At 42.2% G+C, this 22,480-nt stretch overlaps 1 protein-coding gene across 1 annotated transcript in view; it reads right to left on the bottom strand.

Annotated features, from left to right (window-relative positions):
- LGR5 (leucine rich repeat containing G protein-coupled receptor 5) overlaps positions 1–22,480 on the bottom strand; it is a 120,009-nt gene that overhangs the window by 36,145 nt on the left and 61,384 nt on the right. The window contains exons 4-7 of the mRNA XM_072146716.1: positions 20,704–20,775; positions 18,607–18,678; positions 11,379–11,594; positions 9,315–9,386 (exon numbers count right to left, since the gene is read on the bottom strand). Of these exons, the coding sequence (XP_072002817.1) occupies positions 9,315–9,386; positions 11,379–11,594; positions 18,607–18,678; positions 20,704–20,775 (432 nt within the window). The remainder of the gene's footprint in view (positions 1–9,314; positions 9,387–11,378; positions 11,595–18,606; positions 18,679–20,703; positions 20,776–22,480) is intronic.

Genomic DNA, 22,480 nt, shown 5'->3' with positions numbered 1-22,480 from the left:
GGCGACAAAGTTAACAACTTTGATGTGGAATCCATGAAAACAACCCAAATTTCTGCCTGACACACCTCGTTTGATAAAGGGACGATGTATGGAGGCAGCTATATGGACGACTTTTGGAGGTAGCAATGGAGACAACGTGTGGAGGCTGCTATGGAGACAATTTAATTTGGATAGTGCCTGTATGTGGCAGTCCCAAACATTTTTCAAACCAGAGGAGCAGGTAGGTGGCCCTCCAGTAAAATGGGATAGATTGAGTGCCTGTATGTGGCAGTCCCAAAAATGTTTCAAACCAGAGGAGCAGGTAGGTGGCCCTCCAGTAAAATGGAATAGATTGAGTGCCTGTATGTGGCAGTCCCAAAAATTGTTCAAACCAGAGGAGCAGGTAGGTGGCCCTGCAGTAAAATGGAATAGATTGAGTGCCTGTATGTGGCAGTCCCAAAAATGTTTCAAACCAGAGGAGCAGGTAGGTGGCCCTGCAGTAAAATGGAATAGATTGAGTGCCTGTATGTGGCACTCACAAAAATTGTTTCAAACAGAGGACCGGGTAGGTGGCCCTCCAGAAAAATTAAATGCATGAAGTACTATAGCAAGAGCCAGTGGGCCCTGTCAAAAAATAGCCAGTTTCCTCTGCTTTACTGTACAAAGAGGAGGAGAAGGAGGAAAATGAGGAGGAGGAGGAGGAGTGGATCAATTATTCAGGTTGAGCTTCCTTCACCTGGTGGAGATTGGAAATTCTGAGAAATCCAGCCTTTATTCATTTTAATAAGCGTCAGCCTGTCAGCGCTGTCAGTCGACAGGCGTGTACGCTTATCGGTGATGATGCCACCAGCTGCACTGAAAACCCGCTCGGACAAGACGCTAGCGGCAGGGCAGGCAAGAACCTCCAAGGCGTAGAGCGCCAGTTCGTGCCACATGTCCAGCTTTGAAACCCAGTAGTTGTAGGGAGCTGTGTGATCATTTAGGACGATGGTATGGTCAGCTACGTACTCCCTCACCATCTTTCTGTAAAGATCAGCCCTACTCTGCCGAGACTGGGGACAGGTGACAGTGTCTTGCTGGGGTGACATAAAGCTGGCAAAAGCCTTGTAAAGCGTACCCTTGCCAGTGCTGGACAAGCTGCCTGCTCGCCTACTCTCCCTCGCTACTTGTCCCGCAGAACTACGCACTCTGCCGCTAGCGCTGTCAGAAGGGAAATACTGTTTCAGCTTGTGCACCAGGGCCTGCTGGTATTCATGCATTCTCACACTCCTTTCCTCTCCAGGGATGAGAGTGGGAAGATTTTGCTTGTACCGTGGGTCCAGGAGAGTGAACACCCAGTAATCGGTGCTGGAATAAATTCTTTGAACGCGAGGGTCACGGGATAGGCAGCCTAGCATGAAATCTGCCATATGCGCCAGAGTACCAACGCGTAAGAATTCACTCCCCTCACTGGCCTGACTGTCCATTTCCTCCTCCTCCAACTCCTCCAACTCCTCTTCTTCTGCCCATACACGCTGAACAGTGAAGGACTCAACAATGGTCCCCTCTTGTGTCTCGCCAACATTCTCCTCCTCTTCCTCCTCATCCTCCTCCACCTCCACCTCCTCCGATATGCGCTGAGAAACAGACCTCAGGGTGCTTTGGCTATCAACAAGGGAATATTCTTCCCCCGTCTCTTGTGACGAGCGCAAAGCTTCCGACTTCATGCTGACCAGAGAGTTTTTCAACAGGCCAAGCAGCGGGATGGTGAGGCTGATGATGGCGGCATCGCCACTGACCATCTGTGTTGACTCCTCAAAGTTACTCAGCACCTGACAGATATCAGACATCCACGTCCACTCCTCATTGTAGACTTGAGGAAGCTGACTGACCTGACTACCAGTTCTGGTGGAAGTTGACATCTGGCAGTCTACAATCGCTCTGCGCTGCTGGTAAACTCTGGATAACATGGTCAGTGTTGAATTCCACCTCGTGGGCACGTCGCACAACAGTCGGTGAGCGGGCAGTTGGAGGCGGCGCTGCGCTGCCCTGAGAGTGGCAGCATCTGGGCTGGACTTCCTGAAATGCGCACAGATGCGGCGCACCTTCGTGAGCAAATCAGACAGATTGGGGTATGTCTTGAGGAAACGCTGCACTATCAGATTTAACACATGGGCCAGGCATGGCACATGTGTCAGTCTGCCGAGTTGCAGAGCCGCCACCAGGTTACGGCCGTTGTCACACACAACCATTCCCGGCTTGAGGTTCAGCGGTGCCAGCCACAGATCAGTCTGCGCCGTGATGCCCTGTAATAGCTCTTGGGCGGTGTGCCTTTTGTCGCCTAGGCTCAGCAGTTTGAGCACCGCCTGCTGTCGCTTAGCGACGGCACTGCTGCTGTGCCTAGAGCTACCGACTGATGGCGCCGTGCCCACGGATGGTAGTTCGGAGGAGGAGGTGGAGGAGGGGTGGGAGGAGGAGGAGGCATAGTAGGCCTGAAACACCTGGACCGAGGTAGGCCCCGCAATCCTCGGCGTCGGCAGTATATGAGCAGCCCCAGGGTCAGACTCGGTCCCAGCCTCCACCAAGTTAACCCAATGTGCCGTCAGCGATATATAGTGGCCCTGCCCGGCAGCACTCGTCCACGTGTCCGTGGTCAGGTGGACCTTGTCAGAAACGGCGTTGGTCAGGGCACGGATGATGTTGTCTGACACGTGCTGGTGCAGGGCTGGGACGGCACATCGGGAAAAGTAGTGGCGGCTGGGGACCGAATACCGAGGGGCGGCCGCCGCCATGAGGTTGCGAAAGGCCTCGGTCTCTACTAGCCTATAGGGCAGCATCTCCAGGCTAAGCAATCTGGAGATGTGCACATTAAGGGCTTGGGCGTGCGGGTGGGTTGCACTATATTTGCGTTTCCGCTCCAGCGTCTGGGGTATGGAGAGCTGAACGCTGGTGGATGCTGTGGAGGATCGTGGAGGCGACGATGGGGTTTTTGTGCCAGGGTCCTGGGCAGGGGGCTGACTAGCAGCTGACACAGGGGAAGGAGCAGTGGTGTGCACGGCCGGAGGTGAACGGGCTTGTTGCCACTGAGTGGGGTGCTTAGCATTCATATGCCTGCGCATACTGGTGGTAGTTAAGCTAGTAGTGGTGGAACCCCTGCTGAGCCTGGTTTGGCAAATGTTGCACACCACAGTCCGTCGGTCATCCGGTGTTTCCTTAAAGAACCTCCACACTTCTGAAGATCTAGCCCTCGCCGCAAGAGCCCTCACCACGGGAGCTTCACTAGTTGACAGTGGCGCTGATGCACCAGCTCTGGCCCTGCCTCTCCGTCTGGCCCCACCACTGCCTCTTCCAACCTGTTCAGGTCGAGGACTCTCCTCCGTCTCAGAAGCACTGTGTTCACCCGGCCTCTCAACCCAGCTTGGGTCTGTCACCTCATCATCCTCCGATCCCTCAGTCTGCTCCCCCCTCGGACTTCCTGCCCTGACAACAACTTCCCCACTGTCTGACAACCGTGTCTCCTCATCGTCGGACACCTCTTTACACACTTCCACTACGTCAAGAAGGTCATCATCACCCACAGACTGTGACTGGTGGAAAACCTGGGCATCGGAAAATTGCTCAGCAGCAACCGGACAAGTGGTTTGTGACTGTGGGAAGGGTCCAGAAAACAGTTCCTCAGAGTATGCCGGTTCAAATGCCAAATTTTCCTGGGAGGGGGCAGACTGGGGGGGAGGAGGCTGAGGTGCAGGAGCTGGAGGAGTGGCGATTTCGGTGACATGGGTGGACTGCGTGGAAGACTGACTGGTGGTGGACAAATTGCTCGAAGCATTGTCAGCAATCCACGACATCACCTGTTCGCACTGTTCTGGCCTCAACAGTGCTCTACCACGAGTCCCAGTAACTTCAGACATGAACCTAGGGAGTGTAGCTCTGCGGCGTTCCCCTGCTCCCTCATCAGCAGGTGGTGTCTCACCCCGCCCAGGACCACGGCCTCTGACCCCTGCAGTAGTTGGACGCCCACGTCCCCGCCCTCGTCCTCTACCCCTAGCCCTCGGGTTAAACATTTTTAAAATGAGAGTTATAACTTTATTTTTTTTTTTTTACTTTTTTTTGTTTTTTTTTGTGTTTTTTTTTTTTTTTTGTGTTTTTTGTTTTTTTTTGAGTTTTTAAAACCAAACAATGCTATCCTATTGCTATGGCTATTTTCTAGCCAAGTATCAAAGCACACTACTATGCCAGATGAGATGACACTGAGTTATTGGCTAATAGAAATCCAACCCCTACTGAATTTTGCCACTTCGGCCTTTGCTATGGATATGTGCGCCACTAAGCGCAGAACACAGCGGTCGCAAGTCTCACTACAAATTGCTCAGAATTGGCAAGTACATGCACTGCAGAAACTACAGCCACCAGCAGATCAACCAGAAATCAAATATATAGAACGCTACTGTAGGCTTCAAGAAGCTGTTTGTATTCTCCTATGGCTATTTTCTAGCCAAGTATCAAAGGAAGCACAGTACTATGCCAGATGAGATGACACTGAGTTATTGGCTAATAGAAATCCAACCCCTACTGAATTTTGCCACTTCGGCCTTTGCTATGGATATGTGCGCCACTAAGCGCAGAACACAGCGGTCGCAAGTCTCACTACAAATTGCTCAGAATTGGCAAGTACATGCACTGCAGAAACTACAGCCACCAGCAGATCAACCAGAAATCAAATATATAGAACGCTACTGTAGGCTTCAAGAAGCTGTTTGTATTCTCCTATGGCTATTTTCTAGCCAAGTATCAAAGGAAGCACAGTACTATGCCAGATGAGATGACACTGAGTTATTGGCTAATAGAAATCCAACCCCTACTGAATTTTGCCACTTCGGCCTTTGCTATGGATATGTGCGCCACTAAGCGCAGAACACAGCGGTCGCAAGTCTCACTACAAATTGCTCAGAATTGGCAAGTACATGCACTGCAGAAACTACAGCCACCAGCAGATCAACCAGAAATCAAATATATAGAACGCTACTGTAGGCTTCAAGAAGCTGTTTGTATTCTCCTATGGCTATTTTCTAGCCAAGTATCAAAGGAAGCACAGTACTATGCCAGATGAGATGACACTGAGTTATTGCCTAATAGAAATCCAACCCCTACTGAATTTTGCCACTTTGGCCTTTGCTATGGATATGTGCGCCACTAAGCGCAGAACACAGCGGTCGCAAGTCTCACTACAAATTGCTCAGAATTGGCAAGTACATGCACTGCAGAAACTACAGCCACCAGCAGATCAACCAGAAATCAAATATATAGAACGCTACTGTAGGCTTCAAGAAGCTGTTTGTATTCTCCTATGGCTATTTTCTAGCCAAGTATCAAAGGAAGCACAGTACTATGCCAGATGAGATGACACTGAGTTATTGCCTAATAGAAATCCAACCCCTACTGAATTTTGCCACTTCGGCCTTTGCTATGGATATGTGCGCCACTAAGCGCAGAACACAGCGGTCGCAAGTCTCACTACAAATTGCTCAGAATTGGCAAGTACATGCACTGCAGAAACTACAGCCACCAGCAGATCAACCAGAAATCAAATATATAGAACGCTACTGTAGGCTTCAAGAAGCTGTTTGTATTCTCCTATGGCTATTTTCTAGCCAAGTATCAAAGGAAGCACACTACTATGCCAGATGAGATGACACTGAGTTATTGCCTAATAGAAATCCAACCCCTACTGAATTTTCCCACTTCGGTCTTTGCTATGGATATGTGTGCCACTAAGAGCTAAACACAACGGTAGCAAGTCCCCCTGCTAATTCCTCACAAAATGGTAAAAGATGCAAATTAAAATAAAAAAAGTAGAACGTTATTGTAGCCCTAAGAAGGGCTGTTGGGTTCTTTGAGAATCACTCCTGCCTAACAGTAAGCTAATAGAACACCCTAACGCTTTCCCTGACCAGCAGCAGCTCTCTCCCTAGCGGCATCCAGAGACAGAATGATCCGAGCAGCGCGGCCAGCGGCTAGTCTATCCCAGGGTCACCTGATCTGGCCAGCCAACCACTGCTATCGACGTGTAAGGGTACCACGTCATGCTGGGTGGAGTGCAGAGTCTCCTGGCTTGTGATTGGCTCTGTTTCTGGCCGCCAAAAAGCAAAACGGCGGGAGCTGCCATTTTCTCGAGCGGGCGAAGTATTCGTCCGAGTAACGAGCAGTTTCGAGTACCCTAATGCTCGACCGAGCATCAAGCTCGGACGAGCATGTTCGCTCATCTCTAATTATTATCAATAGGATAGGATCTATTCAGACTGCTTTTCTTTAATGACAGGTCTCTTCTCAAATGATATAAAATACAGTAATGCTAATAGCACTGGGTAATAAGCTCTGGGAAGCGATTGGTTTCATGAACCATTCCAGGAGTTTGTTTTTTTCAATTTAACATAGAAATCCAGGGCAGCCAACCATAGGTATCTATACTTTCTTTCAGGTTAAATAGAGTTTAAGTCAGATCCACAAAATCCCAGATATTGCAGTGGATAAATACTCAAGCAGATTTTGTAATGGGGCTGTTTTCCAACTTTGAAATATCCTCCTCGTAACGTATCTCATTTACTGTGTAGTTTTGTAATTAAGGTCTTTTTTAATCGATTTCTTGTGGGTAGAATGAATAAAATTGTGGGAATTGCTATTAAAGGTATTGTGCTATGGGTGTTCATTATCTCTGATACTGACTACTCAGTAAATCAGATACTTTGCGGGGGGGATCTTTCAAAGTTGGAAACTTGTGGTGATATTTATAAAATTCTTAAAATCCCGTCCCATCGTCTGGCCCAACTGTCCATTCTCCAAAGAACATACTACACACCACAAAAAATCTCAAAGTTCTCTGGAGAGACGGTTTGTTGCAAAAGATGTGGTAAAGAAAAAACCGATGATGTGCATTCTCTCTGGTTTTGCCCCTCGATTGAAAACTATTGGAAGGAGGTCATAAGGGTCACTGAGTGGTGTTGTGATTCCCGGATTTCCTTAGATTTTAAAGTTTGTGTATTGGGCATCTGGCAAAGAACTGAAGGTTCTGGTAGGGGAAAACTAGTAGCAAAAAAATTGCTGTTTCTTGCCAGATTTTGTATCATTAAAAAATGGTCCTCAGTAGATCCGCCCTCAATAGCTCTCTGGAAGCGTACAACCAATAAGACAATTTTGGCGGAGGGCCAGGGAAGGGGTATAAAATCTAAAGCAACCTTTTTTAAGCTTTGGTCTAAATGGCTCAACACCTATTTGTCAACAGAGGAGGAGAGAGTGTTGGGATACCCAGCTTAATTGGTTTAGGTGGGACATGGATACCGGGAGAGAGAGAGCCCCCCCCCCTCCCCTCCCCTTTTTTTTTTTTTTTTTTCTCTATCTTTTTTTTTAATCTTTTTATTAAGATTATAAAGTCGAATTAAGTGTTTATTTGTTGCGGGTGGGTGGTAATGAATTTAAAAGCTACTAGCTGCTTTGTTTATGTTGTACAGGCTATTATGAGTGGTGGTGGTAAGGGGTTTAAAGGTATTATATGCAATAATCCAGGTGGTAATGGTGCCATGTGTAACATTGTTTATGTATGTAAGATCTCAAGATTTTTTTTTTTTGTACCATATATACCTTTTTCTATAAAAAAATAAAAAATTTTTGGGTAAAAAAAAAAAAAGTTGGAAACGCAGCACCATCACAAATTCTGAACAAGTATTTATCCTCTCCGTTATCTGAGAGTTCATGGATCTGACTTGGACTCTTCTCAAATTAGTTTAACTACCATCCAACTCAATAATGGTTCAGATTCCTCATAGATGTAGCCTAAAGTGCATTCTTCTTTTCTCATCTTAAAATGAAGTGGCATAGCAAACTATTCCCATCAAATACAATATGCACTGATCATGCAAGCATGGCACCGCTGTGGTTAATCATTGACTGTAGTACGTCATTATTAAAGGGTTATTCCAGAAATAATCATAGCATAGCATAATTCATATTCAAATGGGTGATTTAAATATAAGCTAAAATGTGTAACTTGTTATTTAAAATTTTGCTCCCCTTAGCAGAAAAATTATGTGGACATAGACTATAATGTAGAATTAAAATGCTACTAGCCCTTTAATCGATCCATTGATTTACTCTCTGTGGAGCAGACACATGATAGAAGATGGCTGCTGGTCACATGTCCACATCACATGTCCTGCACCTACCAGGGCAGGTCATGTGATTATCACTATGTTTGGGTTTAATTGGTTCCTTGCAGTGCATCCAGTATGGCCAGTGTTATGGTGAGATACCCTCTGAGTGAGGTAATGTGCAGTGGTGGCAGATACACACATCATTACTAGGGTAACAGAGAAAAACAGTCTGTGAAATTACCACTGGGAGCAGAGCATAAGAGGAAGGAGCTGCTACTGAGAACTGACGGATCATGGGAGTTGTAGTATCCCATGGTAGCCATCTTGGAAATAACTGCATACTTTAGAAAGCCCATAAAATTGTATGAATCATAAAAACTATTTAAGCTCTGTTTTATTATTAATTACATTGAGCTTTGTCTCATTCATTTATTTATAGCATTATGGGTTTTTGTATCAGAAGTTCATATTCACGGAATACCCCTTTAAAGTCAATGATTGAGTGTTTTGTTAGAAAGCTCTTGTTTCAGGCATCATCATAGGACCATGTAGTGCAGAGAAGTTAAGGGAACTGACAGCATCTAGCATTAAAAATAAAGAAATCTGATATGTGAATCAGATTTTTTTTATATTTTGACAAAACTGGTTAGAGTATGTTATATTTTTTCAGTGGACAATCCCTTTAAATCCAGACTCTTGCATTATATTTCTTGCCAAAGGTTTTGAACATTATTGTACACAGTTCCATGAAGCTTTTTTACAGTATTAGGGAAAACAGGTTTTATTTCAGAAACAACTCTAGTCTGAAAAGTATGGGGTTGAATCTGCAATACCATACACTGCCTATGGACAGGGACGGCACTGTTTCAAAGCAGTAAGTTGACTTTTTCATTTATTATGGAAAAACACTACCAATGCTAATTGAATTCTTCCAGCCAATGTAAAGTTTGATAAATATAGCTTCAGAGTAGATCTTATAGTGCTCCTCCATCATAATGAGTTATAGCTTAGAAGTGGTACAGAAGGTATATCTCCAAAGCATTGTTAGTAGATACAGGATTTGTTTTATACAGTCATCATATGAACAATTGCACTAAACACTTGGCAATTAGGCAAGCCAAAAAGCATGTTTGGCTTTTGAGCTATTTTTATTCTTTTTAGCATATCAATGAAAACAGTGAAAGGACTGAAACAAATAAGAGGTCAACTCACAAAGTCTCCAGACTGTGGAGCCCGTCAAAGCATTTCTTTCCCAGGGAGTCGATCCTATTGTTATGGAGATGTCTGCAGGGGAACATTAAAAGCACAGTCAGGATAGCATGCTGCGCACAGTGAACCTATGCAAGCATCTTCAATGGAAGCTTCTAAAGAAACGTGTTTTCAACCATGCACTTATTGTATACAAGTCAAGCACTGCCAAAGAATTTATTGGAGGGCATGCTCCCGAGACTTTCACTTCTCTCCTTCAAAAAGATTGGCAGCTGTTGTAAAAGAATATTTGAAGTGAAGAAGCGCTGTTTTTCTTCTGCTTAGGGTTGTAACTTTAGGGAAACTGAGTGTACAGTAGCTCCCTTGCCTATCAGGCTAAGGAGGCTTAAATAAGGTGTCTATTCCCGATGTCAGGAGTACTATAAACAATGTTACCAAAAAAAAGGACCAGAGCGGCAACCAACACTAATTTGTTAAAATAATACTCTTTATTGAAAGTAAATACATAAATTCAGCATATATATCGCTCAAATGGGAAAGTATAAACGCAATGTATGGGGGACACAAGTAGCCCAAGATAGAAAAAAGGGCAGCACAGATGACCAGTGGCTACCCCTATTGGCCCAGGGTCCTAATAGTATTGTTGACAATAAATAACAGTGCAGTCAAATATTAGACCCAAATAAGTAGGGGATATAGTGGCAATGTGCAGTGAAGGTAAACCATACACAGAACTGGAGGTACCATCCAGTATTGAAAAAGTCATCTTGCTATTGCACACTTACCCGAAAGCATGGTGAACTGACACTGGGCAGATCAGGGGAAAGCCAAAGGATGCACCCCGACGCGCGTTTCGCACAAATGCTGCGTCAGGAGCATTTGTGTGAAACGCGCGTCGGGTGCATCCTTTGACTTTCCCCTGATCTGCCCAGTGTCAGTTCACCATGCTTTCGGGTAAGTGTGCAATAGCAAGATGACTTTTTCAATACTGGATGGTACTGAAAATTGGTGTTGGTTGCCGCTCTGGTCCTTTTTTTTTGGTAATCTTGAATATATAGTTGGAGAGGCATATATGATCTGTGAAGGAGTATAGGGGTAGATTGGTTTCGTACTATAAACAATGTACTATAGAGGAACAGCCTAATACAGAAAAGGCCGTTGTGGTCCAGAAGCCTCATGTTACACCTCTGTACCTTCTTAATTTGTCATAAAAATACCTAAAACAGAATCAGTATAGTAAAACTTTGTACAAGCAATCGATCCAGTCCTAGAATTGTGATGTACGTGACAACAGTCTCAGAAGGTGCAATTCACAAGTGGACTCACAGGAAAAATGTGTCAGACACATTACTATGTCAACATTAGCTTTTCTGCAATATCACATTTATCATAAACCTCTAAAATTGGGTCTGTTTTTGAAATTTCTCTTACATTATTAGAAAAAAAACCCTCAATAACTTCTTTAAACCTGTAGAAGAAACGTTGTAACTCAATGTTAATAAGTAAAATGTTCTTATGTGTCTCATGAGGCTCTTGCAACTAAAAAAAACAATGTAATGTCTGCCTGCGGCACATTTTACTTGGGGAAATATTTCCACCAAAGAGAAATGGAAATTCCTGCTGGCATCCAATTTCCTGAAAGGTGTATTAAAATGCAGCAGTATAATGTGCAAATCTACAAGTCTCAAACAAGATGGCCCATTGTAGCATAGAGTTGTCTTACCTCACTGCACAACAGAACCATGAATTTGTTAGAATGTACTGTATGTTTATCCTTAAGTCAAGTTGTAGAAATCAAGATATATTCATATATGTTCAGTGTAACATGCATGTATGCAGAATTATGATCTGCACGTTTTATTAAACATGTTTGCTTCTGAATAGTCATTAATGTATTTGTCCATAAAAACGCAGGACCTAAGTGATGATAAGTGATGATAAGGACATGGTATCCCTGTTCTGCTTTAATACTGCTCATGGATATCTTCCATTAAGTACCAACAATTTTAATCCGAAGATATAGATTGTTTGCACTCGGAAATCAAATGCACAGGTGGATATACTCACAAGACCACAAGACTGGAGAGGTTCTTGAATGCATGATCTGGTATGTGATGAATCTTGTTTAATGCCAGTGTCATTGCCTGAAGAGCTGGCAAACTTTCCAGTGCCCTAATGGGAATTTCGCTCAGAGAATTGTCGTCCAACCACAGGTGACGAAGGGAATTCAGTCCAGTAAAGCAGTTTGGTGGAACATAGCTGATATGGTTGGCATCCAATCGCCTAGCAGAAAATAGGATAATTTTGTATTATTTGAACTTTTTGAGTTCCCTGATTCATTTGATTTACTGTTACTATTAGACCTTATTTAACATGATTCCCAATTCAGCTTATTTGACATTCTAGATGTGGTTGTTGTTTAGCAGTGGTTGGTAATTTAAAGACAATGTCAGGACTGACAGAGGGAATGTTCCTTGACTTGGCTTCAAAATGCTGATGCACAAAAATTAACACAACTTTTATTGTGAATTGACCCTTAAGACCATGTTGATTTCCCCTGCAAGATACAACGATCAACTACGGTCATGTGCCTTGAAGTCTGCACTACTGAGTCTGTGTGCTGTCCATTGCTGAACACGTCTGCCTAAATTAACCCTTAATAAAGCTAAACATTATTTCACCAGGTTAAAAGAATACACTATGTCAACATTATAATACTATCACCAAATTGTCCTTCTACAAAGATTGTATGCTATTAGGCACTTTCTGCTAAGACCAAAAGGGCCTTGATACTTGAGAGTGGAGCTCTGTATTGTGCCATTATTCTTATTTAAGAACAGTTTTCTGCTTTCACTACACGGGAGGCAGAGAGGTCATTGTATAACATGCTGCAATTTGTTTCCATAAGACCTTCCTACATGGCAGCCTTTCACAAAGCACAGCACTCATGACTTCTGACCTGGACTCTAGACCTTTCAAACAAAAGTCACCAATTAGCCAATAATTGCCTGAAGCTAACCAGTCATTGAGACACTAGAGATGGATGCAATAGTATGAAAGCACATTGCAGTCATATGTCCGGCATCTGAAATAGAACCTGCATTTGACTCCACTTTTGGGTGGGATTATGTGAAGGACTGAAATGATTCACAAAAGGTATGTTGGTTACTAGCTCTGTGCTATGATTCTGAAATTTGACTACCTCCTCATAATCATATAAAAGAGTATTCCACAGTATTATATATTTTCAAGCCCAATAATATATGAAAATATTTCTCACCCACTTTAACAGTCCCACATTAGTCTCTACTGCATGCTTCCTCTGAACATGTAGAAAATGACTGCATAGGTGATCACTGCAGCCACGGCAGCTCATGTGGTCAGCCACCGTCTGAGAAGTCATATCCTGCATGTCGAGAAGGCAGAGGAAGTAGGTCCGAATGGAAGCAGTGAGGGATCTTTAAGAAAAGTATGACTTACTCTATTATCTCATACCATTCCGAGCCTATGAAACTTTTATCTACCAGACAACCTGTTTGAGCGTTGTTTCATTTTTGGGCTAAAATGGCATTATTCTTGTGTCTTGTCAGATAATTATACACTCACCGGCCACTTTATTAGGTACACCATGCTAGTAAAGGGTTGGACCCCCTTTTGCCTTCAGAACTGCCTCAATTCTTGGTGGCATTGATTCAACAAAGTGCTGGAAGCATTCCTCAGAGATTTTGGTCCATATTGACATGATGGCATCACACAGTTGCCGCAGATTTGTCGGCTGCACATCCATGATGCGAATCTCCCGTTCCACGACATCCCAAAGATGCTCTATTGGATTGAGATCTGGTGACTGTGGAGGCCATTTGAGTACAGTGAACTCGTTGTCATGTTCAAGAAACCTGCCTGAGATAATTCCAGTTTTATGACATGGCGCATTATCCTGCTGAAAGTAGCCATCAGATGTTGGGTACATTGTGGTCATAAAGGGATGAACATGGTCAGCAACAATACTCAGGTAGGCTGTGGCGTTGCAACGATGCTCAATTGGTACCAAGGGGCCCAAAGAGTGGCAAGAAAATATTCCCCACACCATGACACCACCAGCCTGAACCGTTGTTACAAGGCAGGATGGATCCATGCTTTCATGTTGTTGACGCCAAATTCTGACCCTACCATCCGAATGTGGCAGCAGAAATCGAGACTCATCAGACCAGGCAACGTTTTTCCAATCTTATACTGTCCAATTTCGATGAGCTTGTGCAAATTGTAGCCTCAGTTTCCTGTTCTTAGCTGAAAGGAGTGGCACCCGGTGTGGTCTTCTGCTGCTGTAGCCCATCTGCCTCAAAGTTCGACGTACTGTGCGTTCAGAGATGCTCTTCTGCCTACCTTGGTTGTAACGGGTGGCGATTTGATTCACTGTTGCCTTTCTATCAGCTCGAACCAGACTGTCCATTCTCCTCTGACCTCTGGCATCAACAAGGCATTTCCACCCACAGAACTGCCGCTCACTGGATGTTTTTTATTTTTCGGAGCATTCTCTGTAAACCCTAGAGATGGTTGGGTGTGAAAATTCCAGTAGATCAGCAGTTTCTGAAATACTCAGACCAGCCCTTCTGGCACCAACAACCATGCCACGTTCAAAGGCCATCAAATCACCTTTCTTCCCCATACTGATGCTCGGTTTGAACTGCAGGAGATTGTCTTTACCATGTCTACATGCCTAAATGCACTGAGTTACCGCCATGTGATTGGCTGATTAGAAATTAAGTGTTAACGAGCAGTTGGACAGGTGTACCTAATAAAGTGGCCGGTGAGTGTATATGGACTGTATATGAAAATTTTAAGATTGTCTTCATTGTAGTTGTAGGTAATTGTAAGTGTAACCTACGAATTGTAGAATTATGGTACGCATTGTGGAATAGCAGTTCATTGAATGAAAGTTACATACCAGTGGGTAATAAAAGAGCAATCCTGCATTATATACAGAAAAAAGGGTTTGCTTCTGCACTTCCTTAATGTCTTACCCCTAAGAATCACACCAGTTCTTCACAATGGTTTAATTCTAAGTGTCAAAATTCTGACAAATGTTTGCAATGAAAATGTAGATTATGAATCCAAACAAGTCAAACTTCTATCAACAAATGGACAAAGCTGAAATGTTTACATGCTTCATCCAGATGTGTCTTGAAGGCAAGAATTGTTTAGTTTCACTTGCTGGAACACTCTACAAGATGTATGGACATCGCCAATAGACATATTATTGTGACTTGTAAATAAGTGTGACAAAAAGGTGCTCAGAAGTCACTTGACTCATCACTCATGAAAAAGATCATCAGATAACAGCCAACCCAATGTCATTCAGATCTTCCAGATTTTAGTCAGTTTAGGCACTTATCTGTCATTAATGACCAGATATTAAATGTTTGCCAGATTTACTATAACTGCTCATTCATAAATGGATACTACAAGATAACACTATTCTCTGAGATTCTTCTAGGTCAGTGATGGCTAACCTATGGCACTGGTGCCAGAGGTGGCACTCAGAGCCCTTTCTGTGGGCACCCAGGTCATCACCAGAGATGACTCCAGGTATCTTCCTGCATTCCCAGACAGCCCAGGACTTGCTGTGCACAGAGCCATTTTAAAGTGACAGCTGTACCTGGGACTATTTTCTGCTTTATTTGTGTCCTCAGGGGCTGGTATCAATTAAAACTGACAGAGAAGGGAGTATAAATCACAAATTAAATTTCTGGCACTTTGTGATAAATAAGCGGGTCTTTGTTGTAGTTTGGGCACTCGGTCTCTAAAAGGTTTGCCATCACTGTTCTAGGTGCTAACATTAGAAAGCATGTTATTAATGGAAGCTATGACACATATGTGAACAGGGCCTATCATCACAAATCTCTCATGGTGGAAAATCCACATGAAAATATAAGATAAATGTACAGTATAAATGTTATGATATTCACCTCTAGAATGACAACATCTGCATTCTCTACATGCAGAAGAAACTGGCAGCATGTAACATAATAAAGTATAATGATGTTTAGTTACTACATCAAACTTTGTGTAAGAGTCCGTTCACACATGGTGGAATTTGATGTGGAGTTTATACAAATTTGACACAGAGTTTACACAAATCCCATCCACATGCTGTTGATAAAAACCTACAGTAGAAAACAATTTCGGCAACAGCTATAGATATTGCAGCAGGTCAATAATCGCAGAAGATTCTGAATGTGAAATTCAAACTTTGCAATTAAGAAATTGAGCACCCCCTAAAAATGCATGCTCTTTTTATTTGGGAAGATATGTTTTGTCATAAGTTTTGAGAATGATTAAGAAGTTAAAACACATGAAGAAACAATGCGGGGGGTTTATCAAGAGCTAACACATAGCACACTGGCTCTTGATGTTCTTCCTGCCCCACATGTCACACCAGATATACTAAGGCCGTCCACCCAGATTAAATGCACTGTAATCTGGAATTGGCACAGGCTAAAGCTAATTGCCCAGGATGATACCTATTTCAGAAGGACGCCCAGTGTTGGCCCACTCCGCCCCCTCCATGCTCCCTTGCAGTGGAGGTGGCATAAGGGGAGAGGACTCCAGTACAAGCCTTAATACCCCCCCCCCCCCAATTGTGTGAACCCAGCCTAGTCTGATTCACTTTCTGATGAATTCACCAGAGAGATAAAAATAGCCCTATCACTGCAGTTGATAGTAATGTAAAATGCATAGCTCATCTTTGGGAGTTACAGCCACAGACAGTGTAACAGTGTAACCCAGATTTTTCAGTAACTCCTGGCTTTGTACTAGAGAGAAGTGTTGCCATATTTGGTCAAGAAGATACCGTTTTAAGGTTTAGATCATACCACTCGATTGTAATATATATCCTACCTGTCCTGTATTCAGAAGGACATTCCTAGATTTTTAGGTCCGTTCCACTGTCCCAGATTCCAACTCTCTCTTGATGTTTGGAACCAGGAAAGGTAAGTATCTGATTATTTTTTAATTTCAACAGTAAAAATTAATGGCTGGGGTGGCACTACAATGAGGTGTGAGGTTACAAAAACTGGTATTAAAAGAAGGAGCAGGCTACAAAAAAAGTAGGCAAAAGGAAAGCGGCATCATAAATAGGAAACATCACGGGAAGCAGTAAAATAGGGGGAATAATTAGTTGATGGAGCACATAAGGGGGCAATGTAAGGTAAGGGGTCACAATAGAGGGCCTTTATTAGTGGGGACAAACAGTGGGGCCTTTTACATTGTGGGGGTCACATGAAGGGGGGCATTAAACTATGTGGGGGCCTCTAACAGGGAATTTTATAGTATAAGGGGCCATTAATGGGGTATTTTACTATAAAGGTGGACTAGTTGGTGGGTTAAGGTTTATAGCATAGGGCCTTTGTAAAGTTGTGAAGTATACATACAGTAATGTTTATGAAGAATCTCACCCCAAACTCTGTTATTTCCTACTGAAATGCATATTAGGCCACCAGCAAGTGTCCCTGGAGATACAACGTAACAGACTTCTTCTTCTTTTCTGAATAGTTAGGAGTTTAGTTCCTCTCAGGAATTTTTCCATAATAGACAAATGCAAGTCATTTTCTTTTTGGACAAAGGACAAGATAGCAGTTGTGATAGTGAGTTAACTACCATTTACCATTTCTCAGCTGCTCCTGCCTTTAAATAGGAGTTACCTGATCTTTGCGAATTCTACAACACAATGGACACAAAACATTGCCTACTTCAAATGCCGATTCTAACAAAAGCCTCCTTTTGGGGGGAACATTTCTGTGAAGGTTACTTTGTTGCCTTAAAGCTCTTAACCCCATCCACTGTCCTCCTAATTGATTAACTTGTTCCAGAAATTGCATTCCTTGTTCAATACCAAAATGCAAGAGGCACCTGGTAAGCAGCATGAAATAGGAAACTAAAAAGCGCCCTGCTTTTTGTGAGGGGCACAGACTAGATTAAAGGAACAAAGTAATCCAGGTTACAGCCAACATGCCTTAGTGCCCTTTCTGTTCTAAACTTTATCATCCAATCTCAGGGCTGTTACATCTGTCGAGAAATGTCAATGCTTACACAAATGGTGGACCTAATACTAGATGACGCCACACCAAGACAATTTCTGAAGAGCCAAAATGGGCTGTCATCATCTCCGGCAACCATTAGGCTTACATTCTATTCCCTTATGGATCCATGGAATTAAACCTCTGATTTCTGATTATTTTTTCAATACATTAAATGAAAATTATTATCTTGTTGTTCAATGTACCCTCTACATCTAACCCTCTATATTTTTGGTTGTCGATTGTTGATGACTATTAATGTTTCCTATGCTAATGTATAACATTTGATTTTTAAACTTTTGAACACTTTCTGTATTGTTTTCTTATATTTGATTAATAAAGTTATTATATTTCACTAAATTGTTTATTTTATATTTTTCTTTAAATTGTTTATTTTATATTGTTTCTCTTGTGACTAAAATATGGATTTTGCAATTGTTATATACAAAAATCTAAATTTATTTTGTAATAGCCAGTAATAGTAATAGTATGCAAGTAGTAAGATTCTACAAACTTTACTATGAACATGATACAAATTTATGTCTATTCTCCTCCAAGTTGTTCAGATTGTTTTTTTTAAACATTCTGCTTTTAAATAACCCAGAAAGATATTTATAGTCGTAGATATTTATGGCATATTCATCTTGGAACCAGCAACTGCAGGCCATTGGACTTCCTGATTATATTACTGTAGGTGTGACTGTCACCTATTGGGCATGTACAACATACAGTATCCCATGGATATTGCAATAATTCCTCGGCTGGGAATACTCATTTAAAAATAACCTTACATCTAAGGGTGCAACTAAACGGTGTGGCTTTGACACAGATGCGATGTGCCGGAGTCGTGGACAAGACGTATCAATTAAGAAATTGTGACCATCATTTTTAAGGAAAATATTATTTAGTAACAGTTTCGCATATTGTGAACATGAAACAGTTACTAAATAATTATTTTGGTTATGAATTATGATCATAATTACTTAATGGATGCGGCTAATCGCAACAGCGGCGTCACATCCGCATCACAGACGTGTCACAGCCACTTCATGGCCGCGTCACAGCCGCATCAGAGCCACACAGTTTAGTTGCACCATTATTCCATTTGTAAAGTGTAAGGTTATTTTTAATGTTTAAGACAATAATGTCATTTTTTTATGTAATCACCTATATATTTGTCCCAGTACGTTTAGACAAAGTTGTCATCTGATTGTACTTACAGAGACTGAAGGTTACGGAGGTTATGGAAAGCATCACTTGGGACTTGTTTTAACTGGTTGTTCTGCAGCATCCTAATAAAAAGACAAAAAATGTATATAACATCATTAAAGTTATGTACATTGTCTAAATTTTCAACATGTTAAGGTATCACATGAAGCAAACATTAGAAACAATGGAGTCAGTTTCATTCTTCAATATTTAAACACCAGTCTGGGCATCCTCCAAAGGATTCCGGGACCTAAAGATAAACTACAGGAGGATGCATCAGCAAGCAGATTCCTGTAGGTCGCTGGCAGGTATTCGCCTGTTTGGAAACAAAATGAGCTCAATAGCAGTTGCTAGTTACACAATAGTAATAACAACACACCATACAGACATATTTACTCAGCTGCATTTTCAAAGGAAGGTATTCTAATGTTAAAATCTGCATAATGCACTGCAAAATGACAGTAGATTCAGTCAGTGTCTGAATGTCATTGTGTAGACTGTCTGAGGTTAGGATTCAGAACTGTTACAATGCAATTCCTATTCAACAACAAGGCACAAATAGAGAAATAATATAAAGTTCCATAGCTTGTGAGGATGAAAAAGATATACCATATATACTTGTGTATAAGCAGAGTTTTTCAGCACAAAAAATGTGCACGAAAAACCTCACCTCGGCTTATACACGAGTCAATAAAAAATAAAGTTACATACCCAACCTCCGGCGCCCCGATGCTTGGTGTGGCTCACCACTGCTGATTACATCATAGTGTGCGCCGGCCGGCAGAGCGCATGGTCGCGTCTCTGACGGGTGTTACAGCAGAGAGAATACAGAAGAGGAGCTGAGGGGACGGGAGCATCGGAGTACCATGCCAAGCATCGGGGTCCTGGAAGGTGAGTATGTAAGTTATTTTATTTATTTACTGGGCAAACTGGGCTGGCTGTTTACTAAAGGGGCTGGCTGGCTGTATACAAAAGGGGCTGGCTGACTGTATACAAAAGGGGCTGGCTGGCTGTATACTAAAGGTGGCTGAATACCTATATACTAAAGGGGGCTGCTGGCTATATACTAAAGAGGTCTGACTGGCTATATACTAAATGGGGCAGGCTGGCTGTTTACTAAAGGGGACTGGCTGTATACTAAAGGGGACTGGCTGTATACTAAAGGGGGCTGGCTGTATGCTACAGGGGGTTGGCTGGCTGTGTACTACAGAGGGCTGGCTGGCTGTATACTACAGGAGGCTGGCTGGCTATATACTACCGGGGGCTGGCTATATACAACAGGTGGCTTGCTGGCTATATACTGGGAGGCTGTGACCAATGAATTCTTACAGTAAAAATAACCCCATATGAATGTGGAAAAAAAAGGACATGAATATAATACTGACACAACAAGAACCAAAAGCGGATGCATTTTTTGTGAGTGTAAATTGCAATCTCAACTAAATAAGCCTCAGCGTGAACAGAAAGCCTTGGCAAAGAGCAGCTCTTGCTGAACACTGACACCTACTAGACACCTACTAGACTATAATAGGGTTAATCATATTTTACTTAACCTGGTAAATTGTGTGTAAAGCCATTGCAGTGGTTGGAAGGACGTGCCGGGGAAAACCCTTCCCTCTGCCTGCCTCCTTAGCTGCCATAATCAACGGTGATCGCAGCAGTAAATTTCCCAGTGATTTATCTGTTGAGGGGAGTGTATGCACTATATAACAGTTGACCTCCTGATACATATCTATCTGTTATACTCACAGTACAAAAGGCGAAAATCTTGACAAGTATGCTTGTCCAAAAGTGCTATCAGGATGAGCATACTCGTCCTGAATTGCTAACCAGTTAAATGGTTTACGCTGGTCTTCTCACCAGATGCAAGCCATGATCACAATATATCATGGATATTCTTTTTTTCTGTATTCTCATGCTTTACATCATATTTAGAGGCCACAACATATCAATTTCTTTGCTTTCCTGTTCAGACTACATACAGAGTCCATGTGCTATAGCGAGTGCTCTTGTTTAGTGCTCCAGCAATTTAGGCAATAATACAATAATTAGCCGGCAATTAGGGACAGTAATCGGAAATATACATAACAAGAGCTTGATCTACTTACAGAACTTTGAGACTGTTGAGTCCAGAGAAGGCTCCCTTGGGAATGTATGTCAAGTCATTTCCTGCAAGACGTCTGCATAGATTTTAAGAGAAAAAAAAACACAAGTAAATCCATTTCTCATCATGTGGAACTCATTTGAGCAGGATTCATCTTAGCGCAGGACATCTAGTCAGTAAACAGACATGCCAGGCAGAACTGTCTTACCATCCTGTCTTGTTATGACAAAACCAAGTAAATAAATTGGAGTAATCTCTCTAAGTAAGAGGCAAGACGAAATGTAAATGTTTTCTGTTTACTGTTGTGTAAGTTGTGTACATAGTCTCATATATGCTTTCAATGTGTGTCAAGAGAGAGGTCAGTATCACTCACTATGACCTGGCAGTGCACTCAATGTTGAGGGAATGAAGTAAGAAAACATATCATATGCCTTTAGATGACACTTTCCCATCATAATAGTCATTGGATATTATTCATGACATAATTTACACGTTTTAGGCAGCTTGGCCACTGGAACTTAAAGCCCCAAAACAAGGAAAAAACTTTTACTTTGCACAAGGCCACTCCTGAGACAGCATGCTTACAATCCATCTCTTTACTTATATAGCTTTCCTTTACCTGTCATTTGTTGCTCTCAATTTTCTTGCTAATATTATAACTTTAATGTATTATAAATTCTTAATCCTAATTATGTCTTTAAATGTTGATTTTGACTGTTTGTGATTTCTCATGAAACACCATTTTTTGGTTCTTATCTTTTTCTGTATAGTAAAATATACATAGCCAATATATCCCAATCTATTTTATCCTCTTCAGTTTCTATCTTGTCCCAGTAATTTACTCTCATTGGGCAAGTCCAGAAACAGTTCGCTACATTTAGGGCTTTTTATTCAGTTCTTGTTCCCTCCATATCTCTGTTATAGTTGTTATAGTTTTTAAGCCACTTAATAATCTTGTATCTATATTCTCAAGGCTTAGAATTTTCATGTATTCTCTTTAATGTAATCTATAGCTGGATTCATAAAATGCTTTAAGGTCTTATACTTGTAAGATATTTTTACTACCTTAAGGACATCTACCACCAGGATCAAGCATTGTAACCCATGTACACTGACATAGTGGTGTGTGCCCCCTCTGGCAGGATCTGCTCTTCTTTTAGCTTCTTATGCCCTGGTTTTTACAAAAGAATGCTTTTTAAATTATTAAAATGAGCCGGAGGGGCTCCAGGCTCCATAGGTGGCCTGGAGCCCCTCTGGCTCAATTGAATAACGTCTTAAACTTTTTTTTCTTAAAAACAAAGCTATAAGAAGTTAAAAGAAGAGGAGATTCTGCTAGATGGGGCACACACCAGTATGTCAGTGTGCTTGGGTTACAATGCTTGATCCTGGTGGTAGATGTCCTTGAACATCACTGAATAATGTTTCTAAGACCATGCTCTCGATTGCCTTGATTGATTTTAACTTCCTTTTTTTGTGCGGTACCATAAGACTATGACAATGTTTTTTTATAGTGTAGCAGGGGATTTTTTATTTCATTAATGTTTATTTTTAACTATTTAGCAGGGGATTTTTTATTTCATTAATGTTTATTTTTAACTATTTATTAATATTGTGTGTGGCTGTGATTTTTTATTTCATATGTCCCCCATTAGGTCATAAAAGACCCCTGGGGGACATTTTTACATGCTTGTCTTCCCACTACATCTGTTCTCATGACTGTGGGGTTCTCACTGATCAGCTTGTTGGCCTCTGTTCTGTGGATACTGCAATGCAGTGCATTA

The sequence above is a fragment of the Engystomops pustulosus genome, chromosome 4, assembly GCF_040894005.1.
Source record: "Engystomops pustulosus chromosome 4, aEngPut4.maternal, whole genome shotgun sequence".
Lineage (NCBI taxonomy): Eukaryota > Metazoa > Chordata > Amphibia > Anura > Leptodactylidae > Engystomops > Engystomops pustulosus.
The sequence above is the reverse complement of the archived record's forward strand: the minus strand, read 5'-3'. Positions and strand labels throughout refer to the sequence as shown.